This window comes from Bison bison, unplaced genomic scaffold (genome assembly GCF_000754665.1).
Source record: "Bison bison bison isolate TAMUID 2011002044 unplaced genomic scaffold, Bison_UMD1.0 scf7180017860037, whole genome shotgun sequence".
NCBI classification, from domain to species: Eukaryota; Metazoa; Chordata; class Mammalia; order Artiodactyla; family Bovidae; genus Bison; species Bison bison.
This window is the reverse complement of record NW_011490609.1, coordinates 71,188-95,303: the sequence shown is the minus strand read 5'-3', so window position 1 is coordinate 95,303 and position 24,116 is coordinate 71,188. Positions and strand designations below refer to the sequence as shown.

The window sequence follows — 24,116 nt, the reverse complement described above, 5'->3', positions numbered from 1 at the left end:
GGCGCCGGCCTCAGGGCGGGTGCGGGCCGCGTGTGAACTCAGACCTGGGAGGACAGGCGGGACCCGGCGCCTCTCAGGATCCCCTAATGTGCTGTTACCTTACTGTCTTGAACAATTTGGGAGTAAAAGCGTACAGCCGTGTGGGCTACCTTGGTGGGAAGCTAATCTGTTTCCTCCTAACAAGTGGAGAATGCTTACGGGAAAACCTGCTTTTGCAAGCAGGTTGCTCGCACTCTGTGGTCTCGAGGAGCAAACACTTCGGTGGTTGGGAAAGTGCGACCAAGAGTGGTTGCTGTGCCAGTGAAGTTGCTCAGTCGTGTCCGACTCTGTGCGGCAATTACAATTCACTTGAGCAATTGGGACGACAGAGGATGAGATGGTTGGACGGCATCACCTACTCAATGGACGTGAGTTTGAGTAAACTCCCGGAGTTGGTGATGGACAGGGAGGCCCGGTGTGCTGCAGTCCAGGGATCACAAAGAGTCGGGCACAACTGAGCGACTGAACTGAACTGAACAGTTTAGGGAAACAAGAACTTGACATGCCCTTCTGTATTACCAAACTAGAATGAGTGATGAAAGTCTCCCACTGAAGAATGGGCCATTTCACACCGACATCTTACAGAATACTTTTCCCTTTCTATAATCCTCATTCTGGTAGGACAACTAACTCAACGCCTTGGTTCCAGAGCCTCAGGGACATAACCTAGCATCTGAGACTGGAGCACCATGGCATGTAGTAATTTCTGTCACTAATCACTGCAATACATTTAAAAAATGCAATATTTAAAAAAAATTCTTATAAATTGCATTCTTCTTTTTGCTCAAGTGTTTTACTTGCCTTTTAAAATCACATCCGCTCCCACCTCCAGTTTGAGATATACCTGACTTACATGACTGTGAGTTTAATTTGCACAGCACGATATTCTTACAGAGACTGAAATAATTATCACAGTAAGTTTAATAAGCATTCCTCATCGCATGTTATACTCAGGATAAATAACAAACTGCAGACATGTTCTCTCCCTCACATCTTTTCACCTTTTCTCTGTTCTTTAGGTGGAAATGGGACATTGCAGAAATTAATTTTTCTTATTAAAACTATAATGGCCATTTAACTAGTAGCTAATATTAGGGAAAATATGAGACATACATTTTGCTGAAAATCAGACAAAATCTAAAAATGAAAAGGGTTTTACTTGAAACCTTCACCATCCTTGGTCACTCAGCAGTCATACTGCTACAAGGACAGTAAAGACTAAGTGTTCATAGATTTAGAAGGGGCAGAGGATGCATCAAATCACACAGCTCACCCTCCAGACTTCCTCTTACCATATCTATCATTATTCACTTCTTGTATCTAAAATTCTGTCATTAGGCATAAAATTTCAGTCTACCCAAGGCCATTCTTGAAGTAGAAGACAGGGTTCAGTCACTCATTCATGTCTGACTTTTTGTAACCCCATGGACTGCAGCACACCAGGCTTCCCTGACCATCACCAACTCCCGGAGCTTGCTCAAGCTCATGTCCATTGAGTCAAGTGATGCCATCCAGCCATCCCATCCTCTGTGGTCCCCTTTTCATTTTGCCTTCCATCTTTCCAGCACCAGGGTCTTTTCCAATGATAGTTCTTTGCATCAGGTGGCTAAAATATTGGAGTTTCAGTTTCAGCATCAATCCTTCCAATGAATATTCAGGACTGATTTCCTTAGGATTGACTGGTTTGATGTTGCAGTCCAAGGGACTCTCAAGAGTCTTCTCCAACACCACAGTTCAAAAGCACCAATTCTTCTGCACTCAGCCTTCTTTATGGTGCAACTCTCACATCCACACACGACTACTGGAAAAACCTTAGTTCTGACTAGATGAACCTTTGTCCGTAAAGTAATGTCTATGCTTTTTAATATGTTATCTAGGTTTGTCACAGCTTTTCTTCCAAGAAGCTAGAGCCATTTAATTTCATGGCTGCAGTCACCATCTGCAGTGATTTTAGAGCCCAAGCAAATAAAGACAGGGTTACATGAAGCAAATAAAAGCTTTGAAAGCTTCCATTTAAACTTGAAACATGCCTCTCCACTCATACCAAATTGGCCCAAGAACTCAAAAAGACAAGCTTGCATGAAATGGGCAAAAAAAGTGCAAATCCTCTCAAGTGAAAGGGAGGGTTGCCTTAGTCTAGTGACCAAACTTGATATCAAAGGGCAGACACACATGATCTCACAGAAGGTTGATACATGGCTGTACATAATATTTCTATATATATGAATAACTGCAGCATCTATCAGAAGTGACTTTTCCCTTCATTTACACTAAATAAAATTACTGATATTAGATAAAATAGGGAATATCATTATAGACCATGCAGACATGAAAAGGACAGAAAGGAACTCTTACAAAAACTCTACAAGATTATAAGATGAAATGTACTAATTCCATGAAACCCATAACCTACAACAAATCACCAATATTAAACATTATTTGAATAACTGCCATGAACTGCAATGCAAATTTATAATTTCAAAATGCCCACCACCTAAGAAAGAAACTCAAAAGCAGAGATAGTGACTTGAGAGCTTAATTAAACTCCTCCATCATGCTCTGCATAGACCCTGCCTGGACTTTCTACACGTTCCCTCCAGATGTACCTTGTAGCTCCTCAAGATTCTGTGTAATAAACGTCTCCATTTCACTCTCCCTTGCAGTCTTTGGCAGGACTGTTGCCTAACATTCAACACTCAAGGGCTCTACTTTACAAAAGGTAATTTAACAAAGTTGCAACAATGGCATCTTACAATTCTATCAAATTCAAAAAGAATTACCTGCAATTCTATGTGATTTATTTTCAAGAAAAGAAACAGAGGAAGCACCTGTCAACTCAATTTATGAGGCCAGAATTACTAGGAAACAAAACTAGACAAATAGAAAAACAGAAAGTGAATAATTAAATCCCCCATGAAGATTCAAAAATCCATCATAAAATATTAGTAACAGAAATGTAACATAAAGATTTCATATTAAAGATAACATAAATCAAGGAATTCCCTGGTGGTCCAGGGTTAGCACTCATTGCTTTTACTTGTGGGGCCCAGGTTCAATCCCTGGTCAAGGAGCTAAGATCCTGCAAGCTATGCAGCTCACCAAAAATGATAATATAAATAAAAATCAAGATCACTTAGCAAAGATAAATACATTATTCTTGGTTGTGAACAAATTCTATGTGGAGGATATTCGGTGTCCCACAAAAAAGACTTCCTGTCACCCTTTTGCCATCTCAGTTCTTTCACTGAATTAAACCCCCAAACTAATTGTTTTTACGTTTATACTGCATCTACTTTGTACCCGTCATTGCCTTTTGAGCATCATTGCATCCGAAGAGTCCCAAAACAACCCGGTAACCCCCTGCTATAAAACAGAACACACACATCTGTCAGGAAAAAAAAAATTCTGCTAAAGAAATGATTGAAAGTATTATTACAGCATAAAAGCAAACAACAAAACATATTAGGTAATAGCCTAATTTGAAACTGAAATTTAACAGCATTTGGAAAATCGAGTAAATTGTTTCATTATATTATCTAGTCAACATTTCCAAAAATTAATTAAAACTAGAGTAAAAATATCCCCAGAAGTTTATTTAAATAGTATCTTACAAGTATTTTCCAGAACCATATTGAACGTGTGCTGTGGAAAACAAATGTAATAAATTATTAGCAAGACAAAAAGTGTGATTTTCCAAGCCAATTAAGTCAGGAGGTTCAGGAGTAAGCAAATCGATGTTTTGCTTTTTTTTTTTTTTTCCCCAAAGTAGAGAAGTTTAGCTTTATTGCTTTGCCAAGCAAAGGGGCCACAGTGGGTTAATGCCTTCAATACTGTGTCTTTCAAACAAGAAGGGGTAGGGAGTTTTATAATAATGGCTCAAAGTGGGTGTGGTCAGCTCGTGGACACTTTGATTGGCTGGTGCTGAGGTAAACGGAAGTCAGCATTATTAACCTTCTGGCTCCAACTGCTCTGGGTTCTACATGCTGGTTGGGCAGCAGGCTTAGTGTCTCCCACCTGGTGGGGGTTTCAGTACCTGGAGCCTGGACTTACTGAGGCTCAGGTTCTTTGTGTCTCAGCGCAAAAGGAATTCAGCAAAGTGACAGACAGGCAAGGAAGGAATAGACTTACTAATATAGGATACTTGTGAGGCACACTAGTTGGCAGGTGAGAGGGGTCTGCTTCAGTGAAGTTTTATGAAGTCTAATCCCATTAAAAAAATTTTTTTTTGGCTTATGGGCTCTTAGTTTCTTAACCATGGATTGAACCTGTCAGCTTGGCAGTGCAAGTACTGAGTCCCAACCACTGGACTGCCCGGGAATTTCCCCTAATTTCATTTTTGATGTTTGACTATTGATACTTTTTAATGTTCAGGAAGAACTTTTTCAGCCTATCGGAACAAACTAATTAAAGGAAAAAAAAAGCCTGAGTGCTCCTTTGAGACAAACTGGAAGTTCAAACTGTAAGCTGTCCTCCATGAAGGTTCATCACAGTAATTAAATTTTCCTCTCATCTTAACTGCTCTCCCTACAATTCCCAAGATTAAGACTCATGTCTCATTGAACACAGAGGCAGGGACTTCCCTGGCAGTCCAGGGGTTAAGACTCTGTGCTTCCACTGTAGTGGGCACAGGTTTGATCCCTGGTTAACTAAGATCACATATGCCACAGGGTACAGCAAAAAAAAATAATAAAAACAACACACAGATGTAAACAACACCTATTCCCATGCAATGGAGAAAGTAACCAACGTTTTCTGGGCACTGTTCCTACCACATAATCCGTCCCTAGTAACCGGTCCCTCTCCTCTCATGAATAGTCCAATCCCTTAATGTCCTTACTGCTCCGCTCATGGTCACCTAGCAGAGGATTATGTTCTGTAACTCATTGTGATCTATCCATGGATTCTAAACATAACAAGCACGATGGGCAACAGCAATTTTACACTATTCTCTGCCCCTCCCTGATGCTAATTAACACACTACTGAATTTGGTTAATTCGGGGTCCTTGTTTTACCAGGGAACATGGATGTGAATCAACCAAATCTAATGAAGTCAGCTCCTTCATTGACTCATTACTGACTCCTTCCCAGAGACCATCATCAAAGACCTGTAATGAAGATTAAAGTCAACAGACTTCAAACTTCAGGTTGAATGGCATAAATTGTAATGTGGCCTCTTCAAGAAAACACAATTAATAGAATATTTACAGAGTGAAGACAATTGCCAACTTACATATGTTTTCATGTCATATACAAATCATTCCGTAAGTTTTAACTTATTGTGACTTGTAATGATTCTGAAGAACATAATGATATCCCATTAATCTTAAGAGAACTGCAGACTTATTCCTTTTATGGATTGGCTGACACACAGGCTAATTTAAGAATTGTGCAAAAACTTTACCTACTTCGTTACATTTGTAAGGATCATCCCCAATATGAGGCATTTTGTGATGAAACCTCAGGAAGCATTGTTTCATCAAATTCTTTTCACATTTAGTAAATCTCTTTAGTTTCTGACCTGTATGAATTGAACCATTACATCGAAGTTGGAGATACCTGATGAAAACTTTTATAACATTGTATTTGAAACACTGTTCTCCAGATTAAATCTATTTCAGTGATTTTATCTTCAGGTACAAGCCTTAGCACACATACTAGTTTGTGTGGTTTCTTTCAAAGGTATGTACTGAGAAGTCTGGTGAATTGTGCAGCCTGGATAAAACCTCCGCTCGTACCTCGGTAGGGTTTCTCTTAAATGGACTCTCCCGTTGCCTCATACTTGAACTCAAGGTAAAGATTTTGCCGCACTTGTTACATTTGTAAGGGATAATTCCAGTAACTCCCCCATCTTATGATCTTTGGGTAAAATCCTTGCCACACATATTATATTCGTGTGGTTTCTCCCCAGGATAAATATTCCAATATCGAGTGATGAGTGAGCATTAATTTGGAACCTGGCCCCATTCATTACATATGTAATGTTCTGTCCAGCACAGATTATTTGATGACTGGTAGAATGTGAGGCCCAAGTAAAGGTTTTGCCCATTCCTAGCATTTGTGAGGTAATAATCTCCAGAAAGAAATCTCTGGTGAATGAATTCTTTGTCTAAAGGGCTGGTCAAACTAAACATACTTACCTGATTTCTCTCCAGAATATTTTCAATGAAGCCTAAGATAGCAACACTTGCTAAAAACACTTCCTTAAAGTTTTGTCATCAATGTGGGTTATCTGACGGTAAGGTAGGCTTCACAATACAATGACAAATTTATCAGTCATTATATTTGTCAGGTTTCTCTCCAACATGACACATCGGTTTACCTTAAGGTTTGAATTTTGACTCAAAATTCATTGAGCCTCTAGCTCAATCCATTCCTAGAGCTTCTGTCCAGTTCGAGTAGGTGAAATCACCCCTGAATATTCATTGGAAGGACTGATGTTGAAGCTGAAGCTCCAGTACCCTGGCAACTTGATGCGAAAAGTTGACTGATTAGAAAAGCCCGTGATGCTGGGAAAGACTGAAGGCAAAAGCAGAAGAGGGAAACAGAGGATGAGATAGTTACACAGCATCCCTGACTCAATGGACATGAGTTTGCACAAACCCCAGAAGACAGTGAAGGACAGGGAAGCCTGGTGTGCTGCAGCCCATGGATTTGCAAGGAGTCAGACATGACTTAGCAACTGAACCACAACAAATGTAGTGACAGCTGAGATTTAAGTAAAGGCTTTTCAACAGTCTTTACTTTTGTAAGGTTTCCCTTTCGTATGAACACTTTGATGCTTTGCCAGGTACGCCTTCCGACTAAAGCAGCTGCCACATTCATTACATTTGTAAGGTTTCTCTCCTGTATGAATTCTCTGATGAATTGCAAGATTTGAATTCCGATTGAAGACCTTGCCACACTCGATACATTTGTAAGGTTTCTCTCCAGTATGAGTTCTCCGGTGAATTTCAAGGTATGAATTATAACTGAAGACTCTACCACATATATCACATTTACATAATTTCTGTCCTGTATGGATTATCTGATGTCTCTTGAGATTTGAGCTGTGATTAAAGATTTTGCCACAGTCTTTACATTCGTAAGGTTTTTCCCCAGTATGAATTCTCCGATGAACTGCAAGGTATGAATTTTGACCAAAGACTTTCCCACAGATGTCACATTTATATGGTTTATCTCCTGAATGGATGATTTGATGTTGTATAAGGTGTGAGCCAAAATAAAAAGTTTTGCCACACTCATTACATTTGTAATGTTTCTCTCCAGTATGAATGATCTGATGACTGACGAGGGTTGATCTAATACTGAACATCTTACCACACTCGTTACATTTATAAGGTTTCTCTCCAGTATGAATTCTCTGATGACTTGCAAGGTTTCCTTTTTGACTGAAAGCTTTGCCACATTCATTACATTTGTAAGGTTTCTCTCCAGTATGAATTCTGCGATGTTTTGCAAGGTATGAATTCTGACTAAACACCTTGCCACATTCATTACATTTGTATGGTTTCTCTCCAGTATGTATTCTCCGATGAACTGTAAGGTATGAACTTTGAGTAAACACTTTTTCACATATATCACATTTATATAAGTTCTCTTTTGTATGGATTATCTGATGTCCAGTGAGGTGCAATCCATAGTTAAGGGTTTTGCCACACTCATTATATTTGTAAGACTTCTCTGAAGTATGAATTGTTCTATGAATAGCAAGGTCTGAATGTTGACTAAAGACTTTGTGACATACATCACAATTAAATATTTTCTCTTCTGTATGCATCAACTGATGTTGAGTGAGGTTTAAGTGCTGATGAAAGGTTTGACCACTCTGATTACAATTGTAAGGGCTGTCCTTGTGTGCCCTCTGGTCTTGTGTCAGTACTGAAGGATGCATAAAATCATTCACACATGGATTACCAAGGTTGGACTGGATAGAAGAAATTCCTTGAAGTGGTAAAAATGAGGCATTAATATTGATACTCCTGTGAGGTTCATTAAATTCATCAATTTTCTCTTCACTTTTATAAAGCTGTAGTTCATTCCCAAAGCTTAATCGAAGTCTGTTTTCAATAGGCTGAATTCCTGTAATGCTTCTACCACATCGCTGTTTCTTACAGGGGAGATTTTTGCCATGGGATATAGGCTTTCCTTTGTAATTTCTTTCCTCATCTCTTGGCTTAAACTCAAAGTCACATATATTTTCCTGGATTTTCCTGAGGTAAAAATCTTCAATTTTATTCCTTTTGTGTCTTCCCAGTATAACTATTTGGAATCCTTCTCCTCCATAAATGTTTGCATTTAGTTGTAACTTCTTGATTACATGCATATGAGAGATATCTACAAGATATAAAGAACCATAAGTAATCCTTTTTTTTTCCATAAGTAATCCTATTCATTATAATTCATAAGTAAATATTTCATGTTAAATACATGATATTACACCAAACTAGTACTGACATAAAAAGGAGTTATGAAAATTCCCAGTCATGATATTAAAACCTTTGCAAACACAAAATGAATGATTCTTTAGTAAAGTGATCTGAGGTAATTCCACTTAATTTTAGGGCACCCAACAACCTACGTAAAAACACTCATTGTAAAAACTTCTGTTGACTATCAAAAGTGTATATTTCAACCATGACACCAAAGCACATACCAGTTAGCAGTAAACATACTTACTGGTGCCTCATAACTGAGGAGAAAAGAATATTATTATACTATACATATATTATACATACTTGTTAAATATAAATGAATGCTAAAAAATCTGACAAAATATATTACAACAATAAATAATCCAAAATGAACTTATTTAATGAGTAATCGCAATGAGTGGCAGTTTCGAATTCGGAAACAAATATAACAGAGAAAAAATAGCAAATGTGATAAAAGTTTTTTAAAAAACAAAATGTTCTTTGAAATATCTCCTGTAAAACTATGTACCCATGAAGCAGCATAAAAATTCTAAAAGACCACCTTCTATAAATAAAATTTAAATATTAATAAATGAAATATTCTCCATTTACATTAACAGCTATTACACAAAGCAACTCCCTACTTGTGCAGTGCCCTAAAATATCCAGGTCATTGCCTCCAAAATACATATTGCAAATTTATTTATTTAACTATGGTCATAGATAATATGGTTGAGAACAAATTGCAAGAAAAAGGAATACAATATATAATAAACAAAATGGATATAATAAACATATCTGAATATTATCTTTTTATACAAAAGCCACTTTTGATTTGTTAGTATAAAAATGCACTATTTCTGGAGTAGGAAACCACAACCCACTCCAGTACTCTTGCCTGGAAAATTTCATGAGCAGAGGAGACTGGTGGGCTACAGTCCAAGGGGTCACAAAAGAGTTGGACATGACTTAATGACTGAGCCTGCACACACACAATGTATAATATATAATTTTTACTGTTGTAAAAATTTACTGCTGTAAAAATTTTAAAGCAAATAAAGATCTTTCTCAAAAGAAAAAAAAAGCACTCTTTCTGAGAATTCCCTGGCAGTTCAGTGGTTAAAACTCAGCACTTTCACTGCCCTGGGTCCAGGTTCCATTCCTGGTTGGGAAACTAAGATCCCACAGGCAGCATGGTGTGCCAAAAAAAAAAAGGACATTTCATGTCATCTAACATCACCAATTTCTTTTGAAAGTCTTGAGGAAAATAATCACAATTTTTCAAGTAAGGAAAGTGGAATCACCGATTTATGTACATGACCCCAATTGACACAGAACATAAAGTAAGAACCACAGTATGAATTTTGATCTACAGTCTGAGACAACATATACTTAAACATGACTGCCCACCCAAGCAGTCTAGATTACAAAATACTACGACAAATATCAGTAGTTAAGAAAGAAAACGTCAAGGAAAACACAAGAAGTGAGCTGTGTAACTACTAAGGGGATTCAGCCACCCCTTTTGAAACTGGTTTCTGAGTTATCACAGCTGCACACAGTGATTTAGGTTGTGTCAGGAGAAAGCTGTTCAATACACAGAGGTGTTATTTTTACAGTGTAAGTAAAGTGGAAGGTGGAGGGATGGTGAAAGAGTGCTGTGGAAATTAATAAGTTTAGGATAATAACTTAAATATACTAGAAAATAAGAATCTTTCATCCATATCATGGTTTCATGTAAAGAAAGATCAGAACTGAGAAACGGCTTGGGTGGAGCATAGAGTACCTATATCTACAAAGCTTTTGACTGTGAATTCCACTGTACAAGGGCAACTAAAATACTGACCTTAAGACAAAAGAAGAATTGGTTTAGCAATAGAATAGTTCTGTACCATTTTTTTTTTTTTGGTACCATTTTTAACTAGGGGAATTGTACTATGAGTATGGGAAAAAACCAAATGAGATTTAGACACTGTATAAAGAAATTAACTCTTAATCTATTACACTATTTGCTATGCAATGTATCCAACTGAGTATTTTAGTGACTGTATTTCCACATATATGCTCAATATAAACATACACAGTATTCCAGGAGACTGTGCAATAATGTACTCAGCAAAAAGCAGAAGAAAAAACCAGGAGAAGACCATTACAAGGAGTCTAATCTGTATACACAAATGCAGAGCAAAGTAATAGGATCAACAGTATTGTAAAGGAGGGAGATCATGATTTCAGAATGAATGTCTCCTAGTTGGGTAAGCAGAGTTTATATGAGGAAACAAACTGAAAGTGCTTGACAAAGCCTGAAGATATAATCAGGATATAATATATTCCAGGATATAATCAAAACAGGTAAGTAAGTTAAAAATGAAAAAAGTAACTAAAATATTAATTACGTAATATCCTTTTGCATACAAAATTTTTATGCTAGCTCTCCTTATTATTAAACATAACAGTGTTTTTTTAGCTGGCCCCTCTAAAAACTGGAAATCATATTAAATTCTTAACACAAACTCTCAAATTAAAAACCATGAGGAGTTATGTCAGCAGGCCAGTAAACCACAGGCACTCATTACCCATGAGGAACCAAGTTAAAACAAAGCAGGGGAAAAAAAGCAGAAAACAATTTGGGAAAACTCACCCAACCGGTAAAGAAGCAGCAGCACTCAAACAGATGCCTGTCCAGAAAACACTAAACCGAAAAATGTAGGAAAGTTCATGACAATTTCCTGGCCCTTGACTCCCCTCCTCCTCCTTACACTACGTTGAGAACGAACTGGCACAAGCCTCCCCATTCCCAGAGGTTCCCTCAGGTAAAAATGCTAAAAATATGACAGAAACATTCAGTAAACCAGAAACAGAAAAAAAAATGACCTCAACACAATAAAGGACATGTATTAAGAGCCCATAGCTAACATCATACTCAATGTGTAATGACTTAAAACTTTTCCCCTAACATCAGGAACTAGACAAGGATACTTGCACTATCTCTAAAAAAAGAAATTACTAGAATTTCTAGCAAGAACACAAAGGTAGCAAAAACACATTAAACAATCCCAATAGAAAAAAGAAGCAAAACATCTCTGTTGACAAATGAAATATAAGAAACCCTGGAGAATTCCCTGGTGGTCCAGATATGGCTAGGACTCCAGGCTACCACTGCCAGGATCGATCCCTGGTGGGGAATCTAGAATCCCACATGGTGCGTGTTGTGGCAGAAATAAAATAAATAAAAATTTTAGCTCTGAAGATTCTGGGGAAAAAAAAAAAACTGATAAAAATAATGAACTCAGAAAAATGACAATATACAAAAATCAATACTATTTCCCTACATTAACAATAAAAAAATCAAGAATTAAATTCAGAAAATTATATTTACGATACCATCAAAAAAATAAAGTGTTCAGCAAAACCATACAGAAGAAGGGAAAGATATATGCACTATGAACTGAAAACACAGCTGAAAAATATCTGAAAAGTCAAATTAATACAGATATCCCAAGTTCAATGGATTAGAAGTAAATATGATCAGGGTGTAAATACTACCCTTAAGTGATCAACAGAGTCAACGCAATCCCCAATAAAATCCCAACAGTGTGTCTTAAAGAAAAAGATACATCCTAAGAGTCAAATGCAATCTCAAAAGACACTCAATAGCAAAACCAAGATTGAAAAGAAGAAAGTTGGAAGTTTCACAATTATTTCAAAATTCTTAGAAACCTAAACTAATCCAAGCAGTGTGGTATGAGCATAAAGAGAGAGACCAGTAGTATACAACACAGAGACATGAGAAATAAACTCTAGTGTATGTGGTCCAATGACGTTCCACAGGGGGTGAGGACCACTCAATGGGGACCAGACAGTCTATTAAACAAAAAACAAATTACAGTTCAGATTGAAAGTATCACTCTACTTTATAAGTTCTGATTTAGATGTTTCAAAATTAGCTGTTGATATACAAAGAACAATGGCACGCAGGTGAACAAAAGACGGCATTAACAACAGTTTACACAATAGCCTCAAAATATAAGGAAGTGAACTTGGACAATGTTATCTTGAGAAAAAATTCCTATACCATTTACTGAGAATGAAAGGGGATGATCACAGCACATGTGAACATCACTGTCACAATGCTACTGAGACAGGCTTTTGTGACATTGCTCAAAACCAGAAAAACACCCAGAAAGATTTATCAGTCAGGTTCTGGTGATATTTCCTATTTTGTATCATAGAATATGCAGACCACTTTACTACAGGGTGGTGAATTTCTATATAGCAGGAAAATATTACAATGCATGAAGGATAGTATTCTCCATCAAATTTATCTGTTACCCAGTAACAAAGAGTCCACCAGAAAGTATTGATTAACTGAGGGTGAATTATCACAGCAGAATCTGGATATAATTTCAAAGCATAGGACTATGTATTTCACAAACAAATTTTAGAAGCAAAATCACACACAAAGTTACAAGAGTATGATATGAGGAAGAGAATACAGTCCCAGACTAGATAGAACACTACAGGAGTGAAAAATACATGAGACATGTATGTCATACATCACAGGATCTTCAGACGGAACAATGTGCTCCTGCCACCAACACCAAACTAAGAGCCGGAAAGACACACAAATGCTCCTCATTAGGACTGGGGATCAAAGAGAGCGTGACTGTGTCTACTGTCTTTAGTTTCCCTGCAAAATAATTACAGGAAACAGAATGCATCACCCTGTTACACACAAGCCTGAAGAGTGTGGCCAAGGCAGAAGAGAAGGAATAGAAGAGGGATCCAAACAAGCAGACAGGACCAGAGACAGCTGCATGCAGATTCTGGGGTGCCAAATGCAATCAGAGAGCAGCCAGTGCTTTCCCCCTTCTGATGAAGTCTTCTAAAAACATCAAATGGAGATGGAATGAGCAAGGGTTCAGGGACTGTTGTCTGCAGGTATTGGCTCTTATCTCTATGGACTGGGAACTGGACTGCCAATGGAGTGAAGTTGAGAAGAAGAGATGAGGGACTAAGATGTCCCTTTAAAAGTCCACCTCATGCTCCTCTAAGGCAAGCAACAGGAGTTCACAGGAGTCAGATGGCAGAGCGCTGCAGATCATGATAGAAGCTCTGCCTTTGTCCCTGGCAGGAATGTGGCACCACTAGAGGTGAAAGAATACATTTTACATGTGGAAAGACAAAGAGGGATAGGTTACAGAGAAGAAAAATTTCCTCTGAGAGCTCACATAGTAAGTAAATGTTTGTACTTCCTATAGAATTCTCTGACAAGGGGAAAGTCTGTAAACACTACTAATAGTGAGGCTCCCCTGGACCCTTCTGAGATCTGAATTGTGTTCACCCTTTGATACACTGCCAAAGGCATTCACCTCACTCTCCATTGACCAGGGCTCTTTGTCTTGTTACAAAGTGGGTAAAATATTCAGGTAAGAAATATAAATACCTCCACATAAGAGGAAAGACACATGATTTGCTGTGGCTTTGCCAGAATCCTAGTCCCTTGTTCAACTGAGGATTGATGGGAAAACAGAGAGGAATAGAAAAATATTTTCAAAATTCACCTGCTATTTACCTCCTTCTGAAAATAGAGGTAATAGTATAATGTGAAGAAACATAGCTCTTTTCCTAAAACTCCTGAATCAAAAGCACATGGGTAGGAAACAGGAAAATGAGTATGTTAAAAGTTTTCCACTGAGCTTTACAACTACAAAAACTCTGGAACAACTCCTAATGTATCATGAAGTGGGCAGATCGTCAGAGGAAAAGGTAGATTATTTAAACTCCTGAGGCCGGGTCCTAAAGCTCTTCATGTCTGAATCAACAGGGATTTCAGATCAGTCAAGTAAAACCGGGGCTCCCAAGAGGCACGCAGTGGGAAATGCAGAGATACCCCAGGGCAGATCCCAACTTCAAAGGGAAGTGATCCTCACCCAAGGAGACTAGGTTCCTGAGGGTCTCCACCATCACGTCCCTGTACAAGGCCCTCTGAGCAGGGTCCAGGCATTCCCACTCCTCCTGAGTGAACTCTATGGCCACATCCTTGAAGGTCAACTGTGCCTGAAATGAAAACACATTTCACCAAGGGGCCATGAGGAGAGTTCTTATTTTCACACAAAAGGAGAAGAGAAGGGAAAGGATCAAGTTGAAGTATGTTTTCCGACAGATCCAAGTAAAGCTATTTGGAGGAAATTATGGGTCTCTTAATTTTAATTCCTTTTGCTTTTATACAAAGATTATGATAACCTGTAATCAACATGGATTTTTCATTTTTGTGGACAATACATGAAATACATGTAAGTAAGATTCAACAATGTGTTGTTCCTCCAGGAGTGTTAGACTATATTTTACACACTGACTGCTATTCAATATCTAGATGAGCTACACTATGAGTGGTGGCATCAGAAATGACAAAGTCAACAGTGCCATAAAAAAGGTCAAAATCTTAAATTATTATCATAAGAACAACAGCAATGACTAAAAGTGTTCAAATCCTTTAAAGATGCTATGCAATATTCTAAATGCTTTACGGCTATGGAATTTTTTAATCAACATCATAGCTCAGTAGAGAAAGACACATGCTGTTCTACAGAGACAAGTATCAGAGACATTTGGAGAAACTTAACTTAGTTTAAGAAGCTAAGAAATGATACAGCAAGAACCTCAATTAAAGAGAATGCAGTCTTAAACTGAAGATAAAGAAGCAAAAACTGAAGTAACAGAAGAGCATTAAGGCTAAAAAAAAAGAATAGCATTAGAAGCACACTGACAGAGGGTTCCCTGAGACTACTTGAAATAAGTTCAAAGTGAACAACACAGAAGGCAATAAACAATCATTACAGATATGGGCACACAAACACATACACATAACATGTTAGTAATCTTACTACTATTTGAACCATGAACAAGAGAGTGTAGAAAAAATGCAAGGTCATGGAATATATTTATACTTTCAACTATAATACAGTACACAGTTATAAAATCATGATTTTTTTATGAAAACCGTGGACTTCTAGATTCATGAACTCATGGACACACATGTAAATGTAGAAATAACTGAAATGAGAGAAGGTGTCTCTGGACATATTTGTGCATGATTTTTTTCACCATTGTTTTCATTCATTTAAATTTCAGCATTTTTGGAAGAATGAAATAGCATCAATTGTACCAAATAGTAGTAACATGAAAAAAAAAATAGGATCTCTTGACTGCAATCTCTATGAAATATCTATATATAAAGACAATGAAAACCATAACATTGACAAAGATAGGTATTAACAAATGCAAAGCAGAGTTTATTTCTGTATTCCACTCATAAAAAACACTGAGTCAAATTAGAAAAGCTGTTACTATTATACATTAAGAGATGAAGAAAAAATGATCACAAAGCAAAGTTAAAAACTACTTAAAGAATTAAATATCACAACTATAAAGAAAATGGAAAAAAATACATTGTAATTAAGAAAGACTATTTCACCAAATCTCATGATCAAAAGGAAACTCTGAATGCATTCCCTCTGAAGTTACAGTGGACTGTGCAGGGGATGACAGAGGATGAGATGGTTGGATGGTATCACCAACTGGATGGACATGAGTTTGAGCAAGCTCTGGGAGTTGATGATGGACAGGGAAGCCTGGCGTGCTGCAGTCCACGGGGGTCAAAAAGAGTCCAACATGACTGAGCTACAGAACTGAACTGAACTGAAAGCATGAGAGACAGAAGAGGAAAAAACTGCCTAAGGAAGTAAAAGATTTGCTCACTGAAAATTACTAAACTTTACTAAGAGAAATCTGAGGACATAAGTAAATAAAAAGACACTCTGTACTCATGAATTGGAAGATTTAATATTCTTAAAATGACTTTATTACTGAAAGTGTTAGATTCTAATGGAATCCCTGTCAAAATTTCAAAGGCAATTTTTGCCGTTAAAAAAAAAAAATTACAATTCAAAGGGAACCTCAAGGGACCCCCAAACAGCCAAAATAATCTTGAAACAGAAGATGGAGGCTGTCATTTTCAAAATTTAAAACATATTACAAAGTAATCAAGATGATGTTGTAATGGTATAAGCCCAGATACATAACCCACTGGAACAGATTCAGTTCAGTTCAGTTCAGTCACTCAGTAGTGTCCACTCTTTGTGACCCCATGAATCATAGCACGTCAGGCCTCCCTGTCCATTACCAACTCCCAGAGCCACCCAAACTCATGTCCATCGAGTCGGTGATGCCATCCAGCCATCTCATCCTCTGTCGTCCCCTTCTCCTCCTGCCCCCAATCCCTCCCAGCATCAGGGTCTTTTCCAATGAGTCAACTCTTCGCATGAGGTGACCAAAGTATTGGAGTTTCAGCTTTAGCATCAGTCCTTCCAATGAACACCCAGGACTGATCTCCTTTAGGATGGACCGGTTGGATTTCCTTGCAGTCCAAGGGACTCTCAGTAGTTTTCTCCAACACCACAGTTCAAAAGCATCAATTCTTTGGCACTCAGCTTTCTTCACAGTCCAACTCACATCCATACATGACCACTGGAAAAACCATAGCCTTGACTAGACGGACCTTTGTTGGCCAAGTAATGTCTCTGCTTTTGAATATGCTATCTAGATTGGTCATAACTTTCCTTCCAAGGAGTAAGTGTCTTTTAATTTCATGGCTGCAGTCACCATCTGGAGCCCAAAAATAAAGTCTGACACTATTTCCACTGTTTCCCCATCTATTTCCCACGAAGTGATGGGACCAGATGCCATGATCTTAGTTTTCTGAATGTTGAGCTTTAAGCCAACTTTTTCACTCTCCACTTTCATTTCATCAAGAGGCTTTTAGTCCTCTTCACTTTCTGCCATAAGGGTGGTGTCATCTGCATATCTGAGGTTATTGATATTTCTCCGGACAATCTTGATTCCAGCTTGTGCTTCTTCCAACCCAGTGTTTCTCATGATGTACTCTGCATACAAGTTAAATAAGCAGGGTGACAATATACAGCCTTGACGTACTCCTTTTCCTATTTGGAATCAGTCTGTTGTTCCATGTCCAGTGGAACAGATTAGAGTACCAGAAATAATTCAGTGAATATGATATAAAACGTACAGACAAGGGTGCAAAGACTGCACAAAGGGCAAAGGACAGTCTTGATAATAAATGATACAGAGCAACTATATGCAATCCAGCAAAAGAATGAAGATGGAACCTTACTTGCAACAAAGGTAAAATCTTCTATATCACAGGATATAATCCACCAAGTGCAGAGACAACCTCTGAGGAATGGAGGTGACAAAAGTGATTGAAAGCATGTCCAGTTGTCAGAGATTTTGATTGATTTCATAGGTCAAATTCAAAAATGGAATAAAGCATTCCCTGGCAGTCCAGTGGTTAGGACTTGTGCTTTCACTGTCATGGATTTAGGTTCAAACCCTGGTTGGGGAACTAAGATAGTACAAGCCAACATGCGGCACAGTCAAAAAAAAAAAAGGAATCAATCTCCTTATATCACTGATGTCTGTTTCTGAACTTTCCCTTCCATTTGCAACTACTAAGATTTGAAGTCAATAGAGAACAACGTATGGTTCCCAAGGGGGAAGAATGGGGAAGGGATAGTCAGGGAGTTTGGGATGGACATGCACACACTGCTATATTTAAAATAAATAACAAGGTCCTCGTATAGCACATGGAACTCTGCCCAATATTATATGAGAGTCTGAATGGGAGGGGAGTTTGGGGGAGAATGGATACATGTGTATGTACGGTTGAGTCCCTTTTCCTTCTACCTAAAACTATCACAACCCTGTCAATCAGCTCTACTCCAACATAAAATAGCTAAAAAAAAAAAAAAGACTTGAAGTCAATGACTCATTCATTTAGCTTCAAATGCCTTAGAAAAAGATTACCCCCTCATTGGTCAGTTTTCCAGATTTTATCAGATACTATGTATATTAATGTTCAATTTCTTTATCCTGGTTGACAGAGAGCAGATAGCACATTCGGATGGGCCCTAAGCAATCCCTGCTGCCCAAGAGCACTGAGACCCCGTCTCCAACCCATGGGTGAGAAGTCCTGCCCAGGATGATGCCCAGGGGAGCTTCCTCACAAGGACCAGGTCACCGGGTCATGGGGAGACGGCATCTAAGTGGAGATGACAGGCCCTGAGGGAAGGCCCCGGGTGAGTGTGCGTGTATAGGAGTCAGACAGGATACTCCAGAGTCTGACATGATTAGTGAGTCCAGAGAAGGGCAATTCAGAAGAACAGACTGAGAATCCACTGAGGATATGACTTTACCTGAGAAAGAGCCATGCCTGACTCCAGTTCTTTCCTCTTCCTCCTCTTCTATGCTCTTCCTTGGGCAAAGTAAGTTTTTGAAGTCAACCTTGAAAGTTGCAAAACTGCTGTTAGAATCCATATCTTCTCCCCCTGTGCCCCAACCACACACATACACAAAGAAGATCTCATCAGGTGGAAAAGTGTCTTTGGCTGCCCATTGTCACAGGAGAGACCAGAGACCAACAAGGGACTTTCCCACACTTGCCCTCGGACCACACTCCCCTCCTGGTGAGGGCTCATGTACACAGCAGCAGGGGGCACCTCCACTGACCCCACGATCCCCTTCAGGTCACACAGCAGGCCCTGGTCCAGCCCCATTCAGAGCAGAGCCCCTCCCCTGAGCCGAGATCTCAGCCCTCAAGACTGGGAGGATCCAGAGTCCTGATGCTCAATGCTAGATGTACTGGGGCCCCTTAAACACTATTGAGGTTGGACCCCACACTGACAATATAAAAAGGAATATCTGGTCAGGGGGTAAAAAACACGCATACCCTGAAGTTTTCATCGATCTAAGGCATGCCTGAGTTGACCAGCACCCAGAGGAGGCAAGTCCAGCCCACCCCTAACATTCTATTTTCCAGCGTGACTGAGGCTAACAGATGAAGAACAAGTATGTACATATAAGGCATCCAGTGTGACTATTTGATGAAGTAATTTACACTTCTGTCAACTTACAACTAGCATTTTCCTTCTGTGTGGCAAGAATATTGAAGTGTTACTCTCTCAGCAAATACCAAGTATATAGAAACACAGTATGATTAACCATAGTCAACATTAGATGCATTGCTGCAAATATTGACCTAGAGATTTAATTTCCTCTGGATAGCTAGACAGGTGAATCTCTAAGTCATTTTCTGTAATAGCCATACCATTTACATTTCCACTAAGAGTACACAAGAGTTCCCTATTGTGTGTGTGTGTGTGTGTGTGTGTATGTGTGTGCACACACATGTTTTGGGACAGGGTGGGAGAGGACAGGAGAGAAACTAGCACTGGCTTGGCAGCAAGAAAGTAGCAGCTACACCTTCCCAAGGATGTCCTCCTGTACTACTGTTCACTTGGTGTTGCCAGTCCTCTTGATTTCTGGAACAATCTCTCCCTACACTGAAGAACTTAATGGCCACTCTCAAGTTCTGTCCACAGAAGCATACCTAGCAAAACCTCTCTAATGAAAACTTTCTGCCATTTGAAACTTAGTACTCATCATTTCCTTCCCTTTTCGACTCAGATGAACTTACAAACTCTCATGGGGTCCATCAGAGTCTCTATAAAACCCATAATGATCCATTCATCCTGCTATAAAAAACCACACACACACACACACAAAATCCCAAACTCTAATAAATCATGCCAGAGAGAAAAGTACATATGAAGACATCCAAAGATACACTGGATGCAAAACACCATGTTTTCATTCACTGTAACCTCAGCCCAAAAATTGTCATCTTTGAAAACTACATATAAAAGATGTTTTCAGCAATGCACAAGCCCTAGCGAGACCCAAACATCCCAAATAAACACCCCAAATCCCCCTGTTGTAGCTTTCACAGTGCAACTGAAAATTTATTTGTGACACAAAATACTGAAGAGTACTAAAGGTAAATAACAAAATGACCTCTGAAACTTTTCTTATATTACTCTAAAAACTGTAGAAAGATTCCTTTCTCTCTCTCTCTTTTCCCCTGGAGCAGGAAGGATTTACTACTTGCAAGAAGTAATGGAGAGCAGTGTCCCTACACAATGATTCTTGACACCTCCCCAAAGATCCAACACAAGTCACCTGTAGAGTGGATGCTGAAGGGCACCCTTCAGCTCCATCTCCTGAGCACAAGGTACCCATCCTCCTGCACCCAAGGATCCCTGTGTGCTCAGCTCAGGCTGTACTTCTAACATTGGAGGAAAGTAATTTTCTGTGCCTGAAATCACTGCCTTCATGGAAGCCAAAACATGGAAGCAACCCAAATCTCCATTAACAGAGGAATGGATAAAGAAAATGTAGTACTTATATATAATGAAATACTACTCAGCCATTAAACAGAATGAAAAAAAAAAAGCCATTTGCAGCAACACGGATGGATCCAGAAATCGCCATACAAAGTGAAGTTAAGAGAAGGAGAAATATCTTATGACATCCCTTAGATGTGGAATCTAAAAAGAAATTACACAAATGAACTTACAAAACAGAGAGACTCACAGACTTAGAGAACGACTGTGGCAGGGGGTGGGAGGGAAGGGATAAATAGGGAGTTTGGGATGGACATGTACACAGTGCTGTATTTTAAATGGATAACCAACAAGGACCTACTGTATAGCACCTGGAACTCAATGTTATGTGGTAGCCTGGATGGGAGGGGAGTTTGGGAGAGAATGGATACATGAATATGTATGCCTGAGTCCCCTCACAGGTCACCTGAAACTATCACAGCATTGTCAATCAGCTATACCCCTATACAAAACTAAAAGTTAAAAAAAGAAATCCACAAATTTACATTTAATGCTGAGAAATATTTCTACTATGGTCACTTCTACTCAGAGTCTGTGTTCCTGTCTCTAAGCCAGCATTTTTGTTGTTCATTCTGGGAAGACAGGGACCCATATACAATTCTACAAAAAGTAGATACTCTCTCCAAAAAGAACTGCCATGCAGAGACATACCCAGTTTGGCCAATCACTTCAGGGTCAGCGTTGCTCTGACTGAGTTTCTGGTCTAGTCTCTCATCTGCATGTTATAAGTGGGCTCCCTGAGGCCCAGAAGGGAGACATTTTTTGAAAAAGTCTTAGTGGAGTGAATAGAATAGCGGTGTTTCCCAAATGAGATCCCGCAAGGTCAGTGGGCAGAGTTTGTCCTTATCACCTGTTCCATTTAAAACACCATCTATCAGGTACCTGATCAAAGGAAACTTCTCTTTCAAGATCTGATCACACAGACACCAAACAGGTAATTCTTCTTTTCCAGAAAAATCAAAGTAAAATAATTTAAACAGTCGCAGAAGCACAGCTGCTGGTGCAGAAAACATTGTAAGGGTTTAACTTAGAAATAAGCTCTGAGCAAACTTCATCATGAACAGAGGAATACAAGAGGCAAAAAAAATATAAGGGATTCAAATCTCTTATATAAACTGGCATCAGATCAGATCAGATCAGTCGCTCAGTCGTATCCGACTCTTTGTGACCCCATGAATCGTAGCATAGTATTTGCATATAACCTACACACACCTTCCTATATGCTGTAAATCATCTCGAGGTTACTTATAATACCAAATAAAATGTGAATGCTATGTAAAAAAAAAATTACACTAACTTGTTAAACCAGGTTTTGATCATTAATATAAAAGACATTTCTACCAAGTACTCATCAAAAGAATCTAAACGTATTTACTAGTTATGAAAGAACTTTGCCAATATATTAAGATAAAGCCGGGAAAGCACTTTGGTGTCAAGAATATATGAATCAATAAAAGGAAATAATCTTGCTGTCAATGCTTTTAAAAAATTGAGGACGTATCATATTTAGAAAAGAACCACATGAGTAGAATACATAATACCCCCAACTTATTTCACAAGTTAACAGTTATTTGCAGGGCATTAGACATTTAATGCAGTAGTATATATGTAAAGTTAACAACCAAAGAAATGTAAAGGAAACAGAGGAAAGTAAATCCATTATAGAGAAACAGCACTTTCAATGTTTCTTTAAAGAGGTACTATGTGGTGACAGAACCAGTCCTTTCTTGTCCCACTAGTGCCCCTCCATCCCATGCCAGGAAATGGAAGGGGGTGACCCACACCTGTCTAGAGTCAAGTCACTGCTCCTTGGCTCAATAGGGACTGCAAAGGGACGTTATCTTGTCATACAAAATGTACAAACTTTCCAGCTTTGCAATATGAATCTTCGTCTGTATAATTTAAGCAAACAAAATTTAAATTTATTAGATTCTAAAGCCAGAAAACAGTGCATCATAACTTTGTCCAAATTCAATTCACTCACCTCTCCCACCTGGACCCAGTTTCCCCTCTACCTGCACTATATATATATTTTTTTACCTGCACTATTATGCGTTTCCATTTAATTGTCTATCTCCATTTCCTCCCCGCCCCCACCCCGTTTCTATCTTCTTTTTAATCTTTTCTATTCTGCTAGCGCCCCTGCCGGTCTATTTCTCTCTGCTCTCCTGCCACATTTTGCAACTTGTTTCTCCTCTTGTTGCCCCCCACCCCCCACCCCCCATCCTTACATTTCTGCCTCTTTCTTCCCCCAGCTCAACTCCCTCTGCCGTCTGGTTACAAACCTTCTCTGCCTCTTACAGTCCCTTCCTCCCTACTCTCAGGCACCCCATGTGGCTAGGCTTCCTTTCTGCTCTGCTAGTCACATGCTGTCATCTGTTCCTCTCCCAGGACCACGATGTTCTGAAGTCCACGGCTCCACCTTTTATGCTCTCGCAGAATCTCTGTGAAGTGCCTTACCGCTGCTGCTCCCCTTACTATCCGTGATCGAGACCCCCCCTCTCCCCATGTTGCTGCCCAATCCCTAGAGATCCGGCTTTTAAAATTTCTCAATTTTATTCACCTGCCATTTTCAAGGCTAAATCTATTTCATCTTATGGTCTCTTTACAAGCCCCTCAGCCATCCTGTCTCCATCCGTTTTCCCTTATTCTTTCCACCTCATCAGTTTTCCTCTCTCAGGTTTCTTTTCTCTGAGGCTGCCGATCCCATTGCCCACTTATTTATGCCAAAGAAGACGCAGTAGGAGGGCCGCCTACGGGAAGAGACCGTTTTCCAACCGAGGGAAGAATTGGGGACTGAAGAACGTTGGCCGGGATCATCTGTCCCTACGCGGGGTAAGGGGACTGGCTGACAGGGAGGGAAGGCCCGCGGGGCGGAAGGAGCGGCCTGAGGAGACGCGAGGCCAAGGGGGCCGGGGTCTCAGGAGCGGGGCGGGCTCTCCCGAATCCCGGGACCGGGGAGAGGACGCGGCCTCCAGGGGCCGAGAAGGCGAGGCTGAGGGGCGCGAATCCACCTCGCGAACGAGGGCTTTACATGAGGCGAGGGGCAGAGGTAGGAAAGGGTTTTAAGCAGGAAAATGTGCGAAAGGCGGTGTCTACTGAGACCAAAGGCGGAAAAGCCAAAGGCAGGCACCGGCCTCTGAGATTTCAACCCAGAGGAAAATACACCCAGTCCGTAACAGCTACGTCTGGATTGACTGGGGGCGGAGAGGCGGGTGCTGAGATTTTAGGCCCGTGCCAACCCCCACGTCGTGAGGATGGAGTTGGAAGGAGGCCCCCCGCCGCCACCGCCGCACAGTTACACTACCGACGAGCAACTTACTCTCAGCGGGATGACCGTCTCTC

At 39.6% G+C, this 24,116-nt stretch overlaps 1 protein-coding gene across 1 annotated transcript in view; it reads right to left on the bottom strand.

Annotated features, from left to right (window-relative positions):
- The window catches only part of LOC104982275 (zinc finger protein 160-like), a 58,918-nt gene that overhangs the window by 20,571 nt on the left and 14,231 nt on the right, over window positions 1-24,116 (bottom strand). The window contains 5 exon segments of the mRNA XM_010831619.1: window positions 5,021-5,145; window positions 6,178-6,240; window positions 6,726-8,374; window positions 14,385-14,511; window positions 18,726-18,813. Coding sequence (XP_010829921.1) covers window positions 5,021-5,145; window positions 6,178-6,240; window positions 6,726-8,374; window positions 14,385-14,511; window positions 18,726-18,740 — 1,979 coding nt within the window. The 5' untranslated portion in view covers window positions 18,741-18,813.